At 51.1% G+C, this 17,738-nt stretch overlaps 2 protein-coding genes across 8 annotated transcripts in view; both read right to left on the reverse strand.

The window, feature by feature from the left end:
- The window catches only part of CORO1C (coronin 1C), a 53,674-nt gene extending 46,304 nt beyond the window's left edge, over positions 1 to 7,370 (reverse strand). The window contains exons 1-2 of one of the 2 annotated variants that reach the window (XM_056334601.1): positions 5,658 to 7,370; positions 3,092 to 4,011 (exon numbers count right to left, since the gene is read on the reverse strand). In XM_056334601.1, the coding sequence (XP_056190576.1) occupies positions 3,935 to 4,011; positions 5,658 to 7,056 (1,476 nt within the window). In that variant the 5' untranslated portion in view covers positions 7,057 to 7,370 and the 3' untranslated portion in view covers positions 3,092 to 3,934. Of the gene's footprint in view, positions 1 to 3,091; positions 4,012 to 5,657 lie in introns of those variants that run through there. The other variant, XM_056334420.1, reaches the window with a different exon arrangement.
- Positions 7,371 to 12,598: 5,228 nt separating this feature from the next.
- SSH1 (slingshot protein phosphatase 1) overlaps positions 12,599 to 17,738 on the reverse strand; it is a 41,386-nt gene continuing 36,246 nt past the window's right edge. For all 6 annotated transcript variants that reach the window (XM_056338555.1, XM_056338590.1, XM_056338600.1 and 3 more), the window contains one exon: positions 12,599 to 17,738. In XM_056338555.1, the coding sequence (XP_056194530.1) occupies positions 16,464 to 17,738 (1,275 nt within the window). In that variant the 3' untranslated portion in view covers positions 12,599 to 16,463.

Raw genomic sequence — 17,738 nt, forward strand, 5'->3', positions numbered from 1 at the left:
GAGAACCCTCCTCTTCCCTCATGAAACTGTGAGGGGACAGTGAACTACACCCTGTCAAGTGATACCTGGGTGTTAAAACAGGCAGAAAGCCTCACAGAGATACGTTTGTCATGGTCTTCCTGGTCTGTCGATTACAGCTGATGGAAATACCAGATGCCCACAGTAGCTATAAATTATCCAATGTTTGTTAAACTTTGACACTAGTTTAACTGCTGATTCAACAAACAGGGAAGTCTCTCAGGTACTGAGCAACACCTTCATAAAAAATGATACACCCAAAGATTAGACTTGCAAGCCTGCATCCCTGCCACGCACTGCCCATGGCGCTGATTACCATGAAATTAATACTTTCCTTCTGAAAGCCAGCCCAGCACACGTAGTCTCCACCCTCCTCCCTCAAACAATCTCTTTAATGCTAAAAAAGAAGAAAACAAAAGCAGTTTGGCAGCCTCAGAGCAGACCTGCAGGTAATCTGCATTCTGGTGGGTTTAGATTGTGATTCATATTTTCCACGTAGGTACGTGACTTGCTGAAGGTCACACAATGAGTCAGTGATAGAGCCGAGTGTCTTGACTGCCAGTCCCACAGCCACTAAATTATTAGGAGTCTCAAACCTGTGCATGTGGCTTACAAATGTATAAAAACCTACTAATACAAGCACATCAAATGGTACTTAAAAATATATGTTCCTTCTCGCTCAAAACAGTGGGCAAGCTTGAAACGATATTTTAATCCTGTACCAGGGGATGCTTTACCCTAGACTGAGAAACAACAGTGGAGGCAGCAGTACCCAGCACTACTCAACAGCTTGGAAGAGAAACCAGGCATCCGCCTAAGATGATGAGAGGAGTACACAGAGGATACAGAGTGAAATTTGTCATGAGAAATCTGATCGCAGCCTGATCTCTCAATAACTGCCACCTGAGCGGTGGGTTCCTGCTCCAGATCGCAGGGATAGGTATTCCTGCTCCAGATGCTGCAGGGATGGGTACTCCTGCAGCACAGCTTGCTCAAGATGGCATTGGAAGAGTCACTAAGGATGGATTCAGAAGGGAACGATACCTGTTGAGTATCCTTAAACATTTGCATGGAAGCGCTCCAGAAATCACTCAGATCCTGACCTGGATTAACGAGCCATTTAGATTGCAACAGCTCACCGTACAAGGTGATGAAGAAATTACATAAATTTCAGGCTGAAGACTTCAACAACAGAAGCAATGGCTAAGGTTTTACACATGCTCTTTGGTTCCATGGTAAACAGTAATCTTCAGCTGAATAAAATCATCCCAACAAACAGGGCTTAAATTACAGCCAGAGTGATGTAAGCCTAATAACTTCTCAAAATATGTCACAAAATCTGATTTTTGTAAAGGGAAATATCCTAGTAGCAAATTCTTGCAGCTACAAGGAACCACACAAAGTTTGTCCTATATTATCAGTACTGACGCGCCCAATTATTAAATTTTGCAGAAAAGATTCAGAATTTGTTCAAAAGTACGTTTCACTAGTTTTATCCATCCCACATATTTTACTCTCCGCTACATTGATGCACGATTGCTGCAGTCTCTCTCACAGCCTTTATACGGAAACAGCGCCATGTCTACAGACTCCACCTCTGAAACTTATGTCAGCAGCTAAATTTAGCTCACTTGCAAATATGCATCAACTCCATCACTGCAATAAATCATGTCGGTTTGTTCCGACAATGATCCTGACATGCCTTATAAGTAACGCGCTCAGTATGCTCCACAGCCTTCCCTGCCACTGCGGTGTTATTAGTTGGAAAAGGTAAAGAAAGACACAAACACCTGAGGCACTTCTTTCTAGGAGAAATTTTGATGACTTCTCTGGCCTTCAGCTGACAGTACACAATTTGGCTTGGAGTCTGTGAGCAATCTTAGACAGACGGCAAACCCAGTCGTGCAGCACCGGTAAAGTCACTTGAGGAATGAATTTGTCTCGAACGTTTCAGTTTGCTTAAATCCTCATTGCTAAATATATTCTGAATGAAGGGAAACGGCTTACAGAGGGTTTAGAGAGATCAGCAATTTAAAGTCCTGTTATTTTGCAGCTTAACGTCTAAGTCACGCAAAATATGCCAGACGTGATGGTTTGTGTTTCGGACCTCGGGTTTGCAGACATCCAAGTTATACAATTTTTCAAGGACATTTATGGCCACTATTTATCTCTTTACTTCTTGAAGCCTTTTGATTGATTATCATATTTAAATACCTTTACAGGAAGCACGAGGTTCTACCACCTGAAAGTTGCATATTTTTGTATTTCTTTTTCTGTGGCTCTCGTGATTTAGATGCAAGAGGCCAGATTCAGCAGCGTGGAGAAGAGCTGCTCCCATTAACATTGGTGATGCGATTTTTATGTTTCACTTAATGTTAATGGAATGTAGTGTTTGGGTTTTTTTTCTGTGCAGCGAAATCTGGACTGATGGCAAAGAAAAAGAATAAATGCCCAAACTCTGAGCCATTTTCTATATGTGGAACAGCATTAGATCGACTGTAGCTGCCTTGTTTTCTCAATGTCTGTTAGGCATGTATCAAGTGGCAAGGGTAGCTTTATTAAACTGCTTACGAGCCTGGCTTTTAAGGGACGTTTCAACGATCATCAAATGTTGAGCGGCTGCCAAGACAAAATTGTACTAACAGCCACCACGTAACAGCTCTTGATTATGGTAATCAATTCTGTCTCTTGGATGGGATTACGTGTTCTGCCCAGGGAAGCGTTGCCCCGTGCTGGGCTGTTCCCCAGATCCAGCAAAGTGTTTGCCTGGAGAGAGAGAGGGAGAGCAAAATCCATTCGGTTTGGCCTTATTCAATCCTTGGCCAGAAAGGGGAGCTGTAGAATTATGGAACAAAGATAAGGAGAGCAATATGTTCAATCAGATTTTTAAAATAACAGCCAGGAAGGGAGGAGTGTACGAGGGTGTATCAGAGCATGTGGACAAGGAGGAAAGAGGAATATGTGAATTAAAGCAGAGGGTTAGGAGTCAGCACCCCTTAGCTTTATCCCTGGGCCTGCCCCACCTTTCTGCCTGACATCAAGTGAATCCCTGCACTACTCCCAGACCCAGTAAATTTGAGTCAGATCGCAAACCCCCTCCCCAAAGGGTAACAAAAATCCGCTGTGGTGAGCGAGCTCTTGCGATCACATTTGTGTGCTGCTTGGAATGGATGGAAGATGCTGGAGATTGATAAGCAATAATAAATGAACATGAGGTCGGGGTGGGTATTAATAATTGATGCTATCATTATTAATGATTTACAACACATTTCATAAAACACATTTATTACTACATATACACACTCTCCTGCATATTATATGTGGTAATTCAGATGTCCTACACATCCCTACCAACTCATCTATAGGAAAGGCATAGAAACATGTTGCCCACAGTTTTTACAGCAAAAGGAAATCTCTACATTAATTTCAAGCTAGTCTATCCTCATGTATTTTTGTCCTCCATCACTGTACAGGATTGTGAAATATATATTTCTTTCTTTTTTCCTATATTTGCAATGAAGGGGATGTAGTCCCATTACCTAATTAAAATGTTGGGACACCAAATAAAAACGAAGCAATTAGTTGCAACAGATGGGATTTTCTTTGTTGCTATCTCTACCAGATGATTAACTAGGAAGAGAGAGACAAGCAAGCAGAACACACACACACACACAAGAAAAAAAAAAAAAAAAAGAAAAAGAAAAAAAAAAGAGAAAAGCAAGCTGTATTTTATTTGCAACATGAATATCCCGAGTTCGACACTTCCTATCATTCTGATTAGAATAAAAAAACCCATCCAGGCACCACGTAATGAGCAGGGGCTTCGAGCAGCGAGCAGTAATGTGAGGTTTGGTGCTGTGATTCCTGTAGCACTCCATGTTACACTTATCACATATCCTAGTCTTGTCCTCATTATTCAACCCATTCTGAATCCTTTCGCCTCCTTGTTCTGTTTCTCTCCCTGCTGTCTAGGATCAAGTTGGACCAAAGGCGCTGGAAAAATCAGAGGTATAAGAAGGAATCATGTAATAGTAAATATATGCAAGCTGTTCATGTTCACTTAGGCAGTATGAGATTTGGGAAGAGATATGTTTAAAAAGAGATTTTAAAAAAACCCAAAGAAACTGTATCACAGATAGAGCAAAATGAGAAGCTATTCCCGCTCTTCTTTATTACAATGTTTTCACAGTTCAGCACTGAAATAGATTGTCTTGACCCTCCCTCCCTATTTCTTCTGAAGAACAAGTAGGTGAACATCTGCCAGGAATGATTTAGCTGTAGCCGGTACTGCCTTAGGGATGGAGCGTGATTTCTTGTAGTCCCTTCTCACCCCCTTCTCCTGTAAGATCACCCATTGCATCTACCTGCTCCTTCTACTCCCTGGAAAGGATGCATGCCTCTGCTGATGAAAACATCCCTCCATCTGATCTGGCTGATGAAAACACGCCCCATCAGCTGTACCATTTAATCAGATAAATCTCCCACTGGAGGGAGAGTGGAGAAGACTGCAGAGATCCAGACACCCTGATAATACCAGGACTAGCCTGGCTTCATGTACAGAGCCCAAACCTGTCAGATGGCAGATAGTTTGCAGGGACAAATATTTCACAACCCTATTTCTTTACATCGTTTACCCTTCAGACGCTTCCTGAGAGGATCAGATCTATTTTTCATTGCTGTAGGCTTTTCGTTATCACTAACACACACACACTCACGTTCATATTCTGACTTGGTTTCGTGACTTCTGTGAGTGAGAGTAATGGACAGCACAATGTACCGAGCAACGTGGGATAATCACACCTTTTTTTTTAAGTAAACATGCTATTCAATTCAAAGCTAGCATAGATTTCCTGTGCCTTAAAACATTTATTTTCCCTTATAAGGAAATCCACAACTGCAGATTGTCAATAAACAGAAGATGTAAGTTAACCAGCATGGGTCTGGTACATCCTTGCAGGATCCAAACTCTCAAACAAACGCTCGTTTCTCATCTCTCCCTGTTTCTGCATAACCACTGTTTTACCAGTAAAACTCCAACAAAGTCCATTTATCCACAGTTTTTCAGTGAGAGGGGTTCCAAGTGGATGTCATTCTCCTGAAGGGCTTAGTCAGCTCAAGTCAAAGTGCAGGAGAAAAAGAACCTAGGGAAAATAATGCCTCCTTTTTATGCCATAGCTAAAATAAAATTATATTGGCTCACCCAGTGCCTAGAGAGATGGAGGCAAAAAATCCCACACGGCAGTGGGAGAAAGCATCACATGGGCACTTCTGCACTCTGTCTATTCGTGAAAAGCATGTAGGAGTACTGGGTATTACGCTCACTTCCATACAGGAGTCTTAAAAACCAGATCTCTTTCTCACCAAACAGTTGCACTGCCAGAAGTACTTTCACTAAGCAGAGTGCAGACGTGAATCAACGCCTGATTTCCATCCTGCCTCATTAGGATCATTGCTAAACGTGCCCTGAGTGCATCCCATCGTTTGCTCGGCTATTACAAGGCAGCTATTTTTCTGAAAAGCCTCACACCCACCGTGTCCCCGGCTCCCCTCGCCCCCCAGCCCTCGGCTGTGGCGTGCTCTGCGTCCACCCCAGCCCCCCGGCTCTGCCCGCCCGCCGTGGCACAGCCGTCACACCTCACCTTTTCTGGCAGCGCTGGGCGGTGGCGTCGCTGCCTTTCCCTCCGCCGCCTTGACCTTTTCGAAGGTTTTCTTTGCGTCGGCAACTTTAAGCACTTTCTCATCCTCCTGACTCTTCCTCCCCTTCCGCTCCCGCTCCTCCGAGCCCCCTCCTCCTGCAGTCCTGCCTCCAGTTAGCTGCTCCGCGCCTGCAGCTGCCCACTGCTCCTTGGCAGGCTTCACTGCATCGCTGTGGGGCTCCAGCAGCGCCTCTGTCATTGCCACAGCCTTGCTCATACTCAGAGCCAGGCTCTCTTTGCTGTGGGACCTGACCGGAGGGGCCGGTGGGGTTTTTTGCTGGCCGTGTGAGTCGAGTAGCCCTGCATCTACTTCACCTCCAAGCAGTTCGCTGCTCTCAAGGAGCTGGCTGCTGCTCTGTCTCGAAAGCTTTTCCGTGTCTCTAGCCACCGAAGCATAATTTGCAACTGCAGAGACCATTCTCTCGAGGCTCTTTGCTACCTGCTTGTCTGGCTTGGGCTTCCTGGCCGGATCCTCCTCACCAGTCTGGCCGTTCTGGCAAAGGTCCGGAGTGCTGTCAGGCTGGGGGGCGAAGCTCAGCGCCTGCCTGAAGCTTTCAGCTGCCTTGCTGCTTTCTCTGGGGACGTAGGAAACAGATGTTGTTGCCTCCTGTTTGCTTTGCAAAATGTAATCCATGAGCATGGCGTTTCGCTCGAAGCTATCTGACCTGATGGGGACACTCGGTTTGTTTCTCTCCGAGGGGGAGTTCAGGGTCAGTTTATTCACTTGCCTGCTCTCTGCGCTGCTTTCAGAGTCCGAGCGGCTTATCTGCCTCCTCAGGACTCCTTGGAAAGTGTTGAGTCTGTTTAGGCTTGGACTTGCTGCCTTCCCATCCCCTGGGTAGCCCTCCTGCATCACAGGTACCTTGTGCTCTGTCACTTCCCATTCCTCCTCAGGTTCTGCTTCTGCCTCTTCGATCAGGCGCCTGTACTCACTCTCCTCCAGTCTGTACACCACTGGTTTCACCATCCTGCCCGTGCCCGCTTGCCTGTGCCCAACCTCCATCTCATACACCTTCGGCGGGGCGTCTCCCTCCGCCCCTCTCCTGCACCCTTTCCACACGGGGTGCTCATCCAAGCACGGGTCCCCTGCCAGCCCCTGCTGCCCTCTCTGCCTGCTGCTGCTCATCTCTGACCTCCTGGCAGGGGCTTGCGTGTCGCTCCCCGGGTTGGGAAGGTCCCCCCTCTCCAGCTTGTGCCCCAGGCCCTCCCGGCCGAGTTGCAGCAGAGTATAATCCTCACACGTCCCTGCAGAGGCTCCCCGGGAAGTAGCACAGTCTCTCCCCCTCGTCTTACTTGTGTCATCCTGTAAATATCCATCGTACTGCCAGGTGGAGGCTTCCATGGCCAGGAGCTCGGTCACTCCAATTCCTGGTCCAAACGCTTTGAAGCTGGCCAGCCAAGATTTCTTCCCACCTTGGGTCTCGGCAGACTTTCAGCACCGCCTTCCCCTTCCTCCGCTACTGGGAGAGACGGAGGCAGTTTGGAAGCCTCCGTGCCTGGGTCATGTGAACCGGAGTTTTTTAGCCTCATGGCCAACGGAGATGAAAATGCACATTGGCATGATGGAGCCCATCCTCTGCAGCAGGGCAGGAGCCTCTGCCCTAACACAACAGCTGTCAGAGCTGATGCTACGCTGGTCCCTACCCAAATATATCCCACCTGAGTAACTGTAAGAGCACCCCCCAGCTTCTAATTTGCTGGTCCAGAGCACTTTACAGGCAGGAAGGACTTGCTGCCCATCTGCATCTTTCTTCAGGGACTCTCCTCTTTTCCCCAACCTGCTGCAGCAATAACTCCCTGCGGTGCCGTGCTGCAACCCTCCCTGGCTTCCCTCTGATCCCGCTGCTTCCAAAGTGATTTACTGCCAGGTCGTCTGCCGCAGCTCGTCTGGGCAGGATCACCTCCGTCAGCTCCTCCGTGGGTTTCACGGAGCGCTTGGAAACCCGCACCCGTGCCCCTGGCGCTCTTCCCTGCCTCCCTACCCTGTGCCTGATGGACACAGAGCGTCTCCCCCAGCGCTCCTTCCCTGGAAGCGTCGTGCAGCCTTGGTCTGCATCCCAGTGTTTCAGGGAGAGATGCTGCCGCCCGCACAGAGCATGCAGGGCAGAGACAGACCAGCTAGGATAATCTGCGGGAACACGTTATGGCTAAGGGAATTGCTGCGACATAAAAAAAGACGACCCGAGATGAACAGAGAAGTCCGACAACAGCCTCAGAAACAAGTTTCTCTCGGGAGACTCTAAAACGTAACATATCAAAAATCCTTATTAACTCTCGGGGCATTTCTCTAAACAGCGCTCCGAATGGAAAGTTCCTCCCTTTGGATAATCCTTCTGCCAAACGGGCTCCTGTAAACTCTCGGGAAGGAGGGGGTGCAGGAGAGCTGGAGGGCTCTAATCCGTTTATACACAGCTGGGATGCCTGGCATTGCAGCGGCCGCCACGCTCCCACCCAGCAGCTCTTCCCAGCGCTTTGCCTTTTATGGTCCACGAGGTGCCGGCTGCCCGAGCCTCAGCTGGAAAAGCATCCCGAAACAGGATGTGGGAAAACACCTAGCTGGTCCCTAACTGGGAGCCAGGTGCTGCTTCCCAGCAGGGACTGTGTTACCCCCATGTCAGCCCCAGGGGTTTGCAAACAGCCCCCCAGTGACCTGCCCACTGGCCGCAGGCTAAAGGCAGCCGGCTGACACTCAGGGAGGCTGGAAAATCCTGCTGGGGCTTCATCCAGAGCCCTCAGGGACCCCTGCAGCCTTCTGAGCAGAGCTGGTGCCTGGACCACTGTCTCTCATGATGCCACCACCTCGTCTGGTGCTCTGTAAGCCAGCTCAGGAGCGAGTGCCAGCCACCGCCGAGGAGAAAGAGCGAGGGATGACGGTTATCCCAGCCCTTATCAGCCCAGGAGCCGGCCAGCCCCCCTCGCAGGGACAGGTTTTTATCAATGCACATTGCAGAGCTGCTCTGCAGTGAGACAAAACACCATTTGTTACCACTGGAAGTTTTAAATCCCTGCTGAGGCTGCCCAAAACAAACACGACTGCTTCCCACAGCAGGAGCAGGGCTGGCAGCTGGGCTCCCGAGATGAGCAGGCAATGCTCCCTGCTGATACCAGCGGTGGGGGGGACCTCACAGCACCCATCCCGCCAGGTAGCGAAATGCTGCCGCAAGATTTGCTGGCAGTTGGGAGTGATGAATTTTAAAGCCAAGCCACGTCTCCATGGGATAAACTCACCAGACTCTGGCACGCTTGCCGTCGGCACAATGACCTGATCAATAATTTGGGGTTCTTCCCCTTGAGCCATTGACCTTGGTTCCCCCGTGCCAAAGCCAAATACGCTCTAAATTTCTCACAAATCATCATAACTTGGAAATAGCATCTTGATTTTTTTGGCTTGCCCTGTGTGGGGATTGTAGAGCCCAGGGCTGGCATGGAAGCTGCACAGTTGGGTCATTGGAACTGGGTTTGCCCTGCCCTGCTGCGTTTTCCAAACACTGGGGACAGTCTGACACAGGAGCAACACGGCTGCTGCTCCCGAGCCGTCTGCATAAAAGGAAACAGCAGCTGCTGCAATGTCACCGCTGCCCCATCCTTCAGGCTGGAGAGGAAGAGACTTTTAGGGAATACGCAACACCCAGGGCCAGGGCTGAGGCTGGAGCAAACCCGACCAGCTCTTCAGCTGCTCCCCAGCGTAGCAGCATCCCTGGCTGGGGCAGGAGACGCTGCTGCTGCCAAGACGGAACACACGTGCGGGTGTGTGTACAGGGAGAGAGGACCTGCCCCTGCGGATACTCCAACCTGCAGGACGTCTGCAACGGCTGGGCAGAGAGGGAGCCCCCCCAGCAGCACAGCTCGGCCCCCCCATCCCCTGCCCCTCCATCCCTCGCGGGAACCAGCTCATCTCCCATCGGCAGTGCTGACTCTTGGCTTCTGCTTGGAGAAATAGTTTACTTTTCTACCTCTTGAGAGGCCAGCACGGCTGTCCAGCCGTGAGCCGGTGTAAATAGTCGCAGAGGCATCCCCCTGGGGCTGCAGGCAGCTGGAGACCCACTGCCAGAGCAGCAGCTTCTCTTCGCTGCAGCGGGTTGCTGTGTTGAAGCACAGCAGTGGCCCTTCGCAACCTTCCTGTGGCTTCTCTGTGCACACCGCTTTGCTCGCTAAAACCAGCCTCGCTCACCCCCCAGACCGCACCTTTTCCCCCATTACAATTATTTGATCACCACCCCTGCAGTCACCCAACCCCAACGTGAAACTGGGAGATGTTGGTAGGGAACCATCCTCCTCCCATCAGGTCAAAGAACGGACTCAGAGGGCCCTTGAGGAGATCATTCCTGCTCGGTTCTGCTTGTGGGCTCCTCCACCGGGCAGGGGAGGTGGGGGGATCTTCCCACCGCCCCAGGTCCCCACCCAAGGGCCACCCAGTGCCGGGCTGCTCCCACCATGAGCTGCCCACGGAGGTTTCGCGCTCAGGCATCTCCTTTCGCCAGCGAGGTTATAAATAAACCTTCCGATGGTCGCCGGAGAGAACTTGTGTTGCTCCAGATGTTGCCTGGCTTTGCCATAGCAACATCACAACAGGATGTAACATTCGACCGTAACAAGAACTGCGCTGTCAAGAACCAACTTTTAACCATAACAAGGATAAAAAATAAAGACCTGCACACTCACCGGCAGTCACAGGGCACCCTCCGGCCATTTCAGCCCCGTCCCACGGTGCCTCTCTCAACGTGTAACTCTTAGATGCAACTCCTGGGATGCGAACCTGCCGCGGAGGTCTCCATCTCTGGGAAGCAGAGGTGAGGAGGGAGCGTCGTCTCATGCATCGGCCAAGGGAAGCGTGAATTAAATGAGCTATAACAGCAAATGCAACCCCAAAATGGTGTTGGCTAAGGGACAGGCTCTGTCCCAAGGATCTCAAAAGCTCACTACAGCGAGAGCGCTGCTGTCCCCAAAAAGCAGAGCTCTGGTGTGTGGGAGCCTCTGGGGCTCCCGGCTCTGCACAAGCCCCCCAGCTCTGCTGCAGCTCAGCACTGGGGAGAGTTAACCCCCAGGGTGTGAAAGCCGTACACGCACACACACACGTACACACACTCGCTCCCACTGTTTTCCTTCTCGTGTCATCATGGAAGCATGTCTGGGCAACTCAGGCGGCCTTGGCGCAAAGCCAAGTGCTCTGCGCTGGGGCGTCTCAGCCTGGGTTCTCCATCCTTGCTCAGGGGAGCATCAGATGCCAGATCCAGCTCCTGATGCTGCAGCTCCCGCAGCAGGACCTGCCCTCACAGCAGCAGGCTAGCTCAGCACCCTGCTCCCACAGCGATGGGTCAGCTCAGCACCCTGGTCCTGCAGCTGGGGGAAGAGCCCCGTTTCCACCAGAGATGCTCTCAGGTGGAAGGAGAAGACCGAAACCCTCCACAACCCCATCCCAGGGAGCCCAGGGCTCTCTCCTCCATCATTTGCACATTATTTTCCCATGCACGAGTTCCTGTAAAGCTGCGAGTGCAGCCCAGAAATGTGTGGGTGACACGAAGGGACATCAGCCAGCACGTGCCACAACACAGCTCCAGGGCGACACTTGGCTGCGGGGTGGAATGACGATGCTCCCGGCCCCTCACGCTGCGCGCTGCCACAGCCCTGTCCCACCGCAATCAAACCCAGCCCCTGCTAAGGCTGCAGGAGAAACTGAGTCATTTCATTCACCCATGAGTTTGTGGTCCGAGGTCCCCGCGCACCGGTTGGCAGCGAGCCGGCATCACGGAGGCAGCGGCGAGTGCCGGTTCCTGCCCCGGTCCGGCCGGTTGCGGCTCCTCAGGGTGGCCAGTAAATCACGCTTTGCTGCGCTTGACTGATGGGCGCCAACTCCGAGCCAAACCAACCCCCCAAAACCCTCAAAAGCAACTATTTCTAGTGGGGTTTTAGCAACTCTTTGAGGCAATTTGCAAGTGTGCCAAAGCCCGAGAGCATCCCCAGCCTGTGCTTTGCTACCCTGCCAAGGTAAACACTGACATGTTCCTCCCTGGAGCAGCTTTGGGAGCGAGAACAATCCCAGGCAGTAACAAGACTCCTCGCAGGCATAGGAGACAGATGCTCACTGTTTGCCTTTAAAGGCAAAATTTGGTGGATGCCCGGGAAGGGCTGGTCCCACCTCGGGTGGATGGTGGCACAGCAGCAGGATCAGCTCCGGCCAGGAGAGCTGCATCCCAGGATTTAACTTCTTTTCCCACAGGGGATGTGCTTTTCGGAGGCGGCTGCAGCACAGGGCTGTGGGAACTCAACAGCCCGTCTTGCTGCGGTAGCACCGAGCCCCTCTCCAAAGAAGCGGTCTTCCGCGCGCCGTGCAGGGAGGGCTCAGCCGAGCATCACTTTCCCCCCGCACGGCTGCTGCGCTGCCAACATCCACGTGCCGAACCGCCAGCGGCTTCTCCTTAAACCCAGCCTGGGGTTGCCGAAAAGAGGCTAGGCGGAGAATTACGGATTTCAGTTCTACTCCTGCCTCCAGGCGTGAAGCGTGTTTCTATTGCATTCCCTTTTCCCCCCTTAAAAACCCTGTAAGCCAGCCCATGTTGCGGCTTGGGTGCATTTTCATAGCGCTTTGCCATCCCAGTGGGGCAGCTGAAGCATGTCCAGCACTGCAAGGACACAACCAAGACGGACAAAGGCATCTCCTCATCTGGCCTTCAGGGCTGGCAGAAAACAGCCAGGTCCCAAAAAACAAGGGACACGCAGCCAGGACAGACGGGAAGAGATAACACGGGGCAGGGGACCGCGGGAGCCAGGAGCAGCTGCTGCTCCGATGATACATGCCGGTCGCTCCTTTCCTTTCCAGCCCCTCCGGGCCTGTTCCCCACGGCCAGGCTGATCCTTCCCCACCTCCAAAAACTCCGCAAAGCTCATTTGTAAAAGGAAAACAAAAAAAAGTTTATTTTTCTCACAAGAAGCACATAAAATATACAGTACATTTTTACAAACAAAAGTAAAAAAAAGTGCATTATGCATCCCCTACCGCGCACGTACAGTACAAAAGATACTGCATATTTAAATATAAAACCAGAATTAAGAAATACCATGAAATCAAAGGAACACTGTTATCATCAATTACAGCAATGCACTGGAACAGCTACACGTTACTCACCCACCCCTCCTCTCCGGGTCTGTGGTCACGGTTTAACCGGGACAGCCTCCACCTCCCAGGCTGGGAGCCGGCTCCCCAGCAAAGTGCGGGTGATACCTGCAAGGGGGACACGGCCGAGCCAACCCCCACTGTCACAGAGAGGACAGCCAGGACGGCTATTGCTATTGCACAGACTGACAGAGCCTGGGCTGGAAATAAGGTGCCAGTTTTGTGCATATCGGGCTTTTCTGGCAAAATGGGACTGGGTTTGGATTCACACCTGGCAATCCGCTGAGTAAAAGCGCAGCTGGCCGGTGATGGGAGGTCTCCCCAGACACCCCCTGCCCGTGGTACTGCAGCAATGCATAGATAAATAAATGGGGGCACCAGGAGCTGCAGCTGGCGCGGCGGCATCGCGACACAGCCCTTTGGTTTTGCCATGTACAGAGCAGAAGGGAAGTGGTTGAAGCGCTGAGCTCAGCAGGGACAGGAGGTCGATATGCAGAAGTAGTAACGGTCTCACTGCCACTGGAAACACCAAAAGCACCAAAAAAACGAAAAACAAAAAAAAACCAACCCACCCAGAACAGCAAACAGCAGTTTAACAGCTCAGCACAAATACACAGTATTTGTAAACTAGTATTAAGGCACTCCATTGTAAAAGAACAGTTACAATACGTGGGAGAGGACAAACATCTACCTTCTCATGCAACAAGCCTAATGAAGTCTGCAAGCGTCATCGGTTTGGCTATAAACCCCTCCGAAATGGCACACTAGTGTGCGTTGGCTTCGAGACTGGCTCCCACTAAACTCTGCCTCTATCCCGACCAACAGCGTCGCGACAACGCGGCGACGGAGCCTGATGAGTGAAGCAGCGGGGTTGGTCCAGCGAGAGTTGAGTCCAAGCAGCAGGCAGGGGGAAGGCGGTCAGCACTGAGCTACGCCCCGGGAAAAGCAGTGGTTTGTACGCAGCGTAACTTGGCAGGCACTCAAGAAAGCAGGAAGGAAATAGAGAAGTTCGCTTGCATCAGTTAACAGAATTTTTCTGAATTTATTCAAATCTGACCCTCTCACTTCTGCCCTGGGCCATGCAGCAATGGGAAGCGCCCGCAGCGCTGAGACAGGTGCCAGTGTAACACACAGTGGAGAAAAATAACCCTGCAAACAGCCCTGGCCAGCCCAGGCTGATGTTCAAACCCGAGTGCAGGAGGCACAAAGGACCCCCAGGTGGCTGCTCCAAGCATCATGCATGCCCCCACGGCCTACTCCTTTTCCTAAATCAGCATCTGGGTGTAGGGAAGGTCAGTGAAGATGATACAAATACAGGGAATTCATCGCAGTAGAGGTCTGGATGTGTGCGTGCACCCATGGTACACCGATGTTGGGCAGGGGGTACTTTGGTCCTACTCTGAAGGTCACCCAGCGTTCCCTCAGCCCTAAAAAGCCAAGACTTGGGCAGATTTTCCAGGGTTCCCTCACACAACAGCTTTTGCTTCAAACCAGCTTTCATGGATAAAGCAGGAAGCGTGTCTTAAGCTAAAAATGTACATTAAATTTAAAGAGTCTTTAAGGAGGGACATTTATTTACTGATTGCCGGTCCCTATAGTTCCTCGCTCTTCATATATAAATGTGAAAAGGGAAAAAAAGTAAACTCTGGGCATTTAGGACAGTAAAACACAGGGCTCCCTTTCTCAAGACAGTGGATTTTTGATTAATATGGACTCAGAACGACTGCTGCAGCCCAGCTCTCCCCTCCCCACCTCAGAGGGGCTTTTTAAGTGGCTTTCAATGGAGATTAAGACGTGGGAGAGCCTGCACTCACAGCCTGGCTGTGGAACGAGCACATCCAGCCGCCTGCCATCGCTGACCTCTGAAACCTGCTCTGACCCCCCAAGCCTGCTGCAAAACATCACCCCAAAGGCACAAGCAGCCAGCAGAGTTTCAGACGGGACTCGGAGGGCACCAAGGTTTGGAGCACGTCCCCTACGGGCTCCTTGAGCTCTTCCCTGATGACTTGGCCAGGTCTTGCACACAGCGGTTCTTGACCTGGCTGGCTGCCCAAAATATTCTAAGGAAAATGAGCATTTCACAGAGCATCGGTGAACTGCTGCATTTCAAGCATTTCCCACAGCACGACAGCAAAAGGATGAGCACACGGTACTACTGGTCCCCAAGAGCCAGCCTCAGGTGCGGGAAGTGACACGGTTCCTTGGCTACAATCGCTGTGGAGCGTGCAGTGCCACGGGAGCCTGAGGGACAGCACGGGCAGCCCAGCTTCCTCCCTCCTTCCTCCGAAAGGAGATTTCGCCCACACCCTCAACATCCCTCTCTCTTTGGAGTGAGCCCATATTTCCATTTCACTGCTCACCCTGATGGATGCACTCCTCCGAGAGCAGGAATTACGCTCTTGTCACCCCTGGCAGAGGGCTGGCACACGTACAGCTGGGCTCCCTGCTCTGGGGCCACCCAGCCTCCTGACACCCGGCATAAATAACCTGCTGGACTTCGTCAGCAGCTCCCCAGGCTGCTGGCAAACCAAGGACGCAGAAGCCATTCTACCAAACCCAGCAGCAACAATCAGAAAAAAAAAGACACAAGTTCACCTATAGCCCTCCTGGGATTTCAGATGCTTGGGACACCAGCAGAGCCATCCCTGCTCAGCCACCTGGCTGGCACAGCATGTCACCAACATCCTGATGAAGGCAAGTCCCCAACACAGGATCCACGACACTGACACAGCATTACACAAAGCTTCACGGGGGTCCACGGTCACTTACTGGCCAGGTTTGTCATTAGTACTGGGACATTACAAACCACAACAACAGCAACAACACCCAAAGAACACAACGCCTCTCCACGGGAGCGTAAGCCTGCGACAGCGACACAGTCTGGGTGTCACTCCAGCACCAACACGAGACTATGACTATTCACCCGGTCACGCAGCAAAGACACGAACGCCAGGTCACACCGTCAACACGAACACAGCTCGATACTCCTTCACTTCACAGCTAGGTCACTCGGTGCAGGAAAGCCTCTGTCTCCATCCTCCTCCAGGCCTTTACGGTTAACATGAAGGGAATACCTTCAAACAACAGTTAAGTATTGTGGGAAAAGCCTTTTTAAAAAACAAACAAACCAACCAACCAAGACTAAAAGTCAGCAAGAACAGAGGTAGTGTTCATGTCACCATTTTAAGGATTTTTCCACAAGTGCCCTGTTTTAACTAGAGACTTGTGTTTGTTCTGTAAAAAAAAAAAAAGTCGCGACTATTTTGTTGAGTCTTTGAAAACAGCCTATTTCAGCATTTTATATATAGATAAATAGATACAAATATCTATCTATCTATATACACACACAATAACACATTATTATACTTGGCAAACAGTACTAGAAATAGCAACCTGCAGGACAACAGGCAATTCACACACAAAATCCTCTTCTAAGCCATGCAATACATTTTATTTTCCCTTATGCCATTCATCATGACCCATTATGGGTTTTTTCTCCCTGCTCAGAGTACAAGGAGGGGAAGAAAAGGTGGCATCAGATGAACTACTGCGAGTCAGATGGTAAAACTGCATCGGTGCAATGAATAAATGTGGTAAAAATCCACTCCCCTACCCGCCCCCCCCCCCCCCCGAAGGCATCAGCTTTTGCCCATCCAAAGCATGTTCTTCAAGTTTCCAACCACTGGCTTCGCTGCCAGTTTGGAGGTGACATCTGCACTCCTCAGCGTGGATTGTGGCTCACAGAGCATGGAAGACTCGATTGAAACGGCCTCTTTTGAGTCCGTTATGGTCGATACATCCATGTCACTTGATAAGTCCTCAGAAGACAAGTTAAGACATCCTAGCTTGGCGAGAGAATTGGACCTTTTCAGAGGAGAAGACACAGTCAAGCCAGCCAGCCGCAACCTGGTCTCAATTTCCTGAGTTCGCTGCTTCACCAGGCCGGGCTTGCCCCGCACGCTGTGGATACTGTCACTGCTGGAGCTCCGCGTCAGGTTGGAGCTCCGGGAGGAGGAGGGGGTGTAGCAGATGGTCTTCAGGAAGTCCTTGGTGAAACTGCTCGTGTGCTCCAAACGACACATGACAGGGGTGGAGGTTTTCTGAGGGAACCCCTCTAAGACGCATTTCACCTCCAACTTCTCCACGTTGTTTGCTGCACCTTCGGTTATCAGCGCTGCTGGTCCCAGAAGAGGTACGAGGCCGTGATGCGAAATCAAATCCTCGCTTTCCTCCACGATGCTCGAGTCCACTCTGCTCAGGGGGCTCTCTCTGAGCAGCGACGAGGCGTCGGAGGGCAGGCTTTTCAGCCGCTCCAGCTCTTTGGTATGCTTCCTAACCAAGCCTGCTTTCTGCAGCTGAATAAGAGACTCCTGATGCTGCATCAAGTAACTGTTTGCACTTGGCTTTTCCAAGTCTTTGCTGAACAAGTACTTCAGATCCTTGGTAGCACTGCTGTCTTTTCTGGCTAGAGACTCTTCTCTTACCACTTCTGCATTAAGGAGGCCCTTGTCACAGTGTGAGTTTCTCCTGGGCAGCAGAGTTTTGACTGGGTTTTTTGGTGCATCTTTGCCTTTCTCCAAAATGCTGCAGTGTTGATCAAGTGATTTACAAGCACCAGCCTCCAAAGTACCAGTTCCTGCCGACAGAGGAAGCGGAGCCTCATTATTTTTAGTTCTAATTGCTTCCTCTGAGTGCGCCTTGCTGGGCAGGTGGTCCGCCAAGTTGGAATTGATGTGGGAGAGGAGGGCCGGTTGCGTGCAGATCGTGGTGCTGCGACGCGCTGTGCTGGCGTTCAGCTTTTCGCACTGCTCCCCAAAGGAGTCGGGAGACAAACCGGCCGAGGAATACATGCAGTCAGCGCAAGACTGGTAGGAAGGCTTGACCTTACTGAGGATCCCAAATACGGCATCGTG

The sequence above is a fragment of the Falco biarmicus genome, chromosome 1, assembly GCF_023638135.1.
Source record: "Falco biarmicus isolate bFalBia1 chromosome 1, bFalBia1.pri, whole genome shotgun sequence".
Classification (NCBI taxonomy): domain Eukaryota; kingdom Metazoa; phylum Chordata; class Aves; order Falconiformes; family Falconidae; genus Falco; species Falco biarmicus.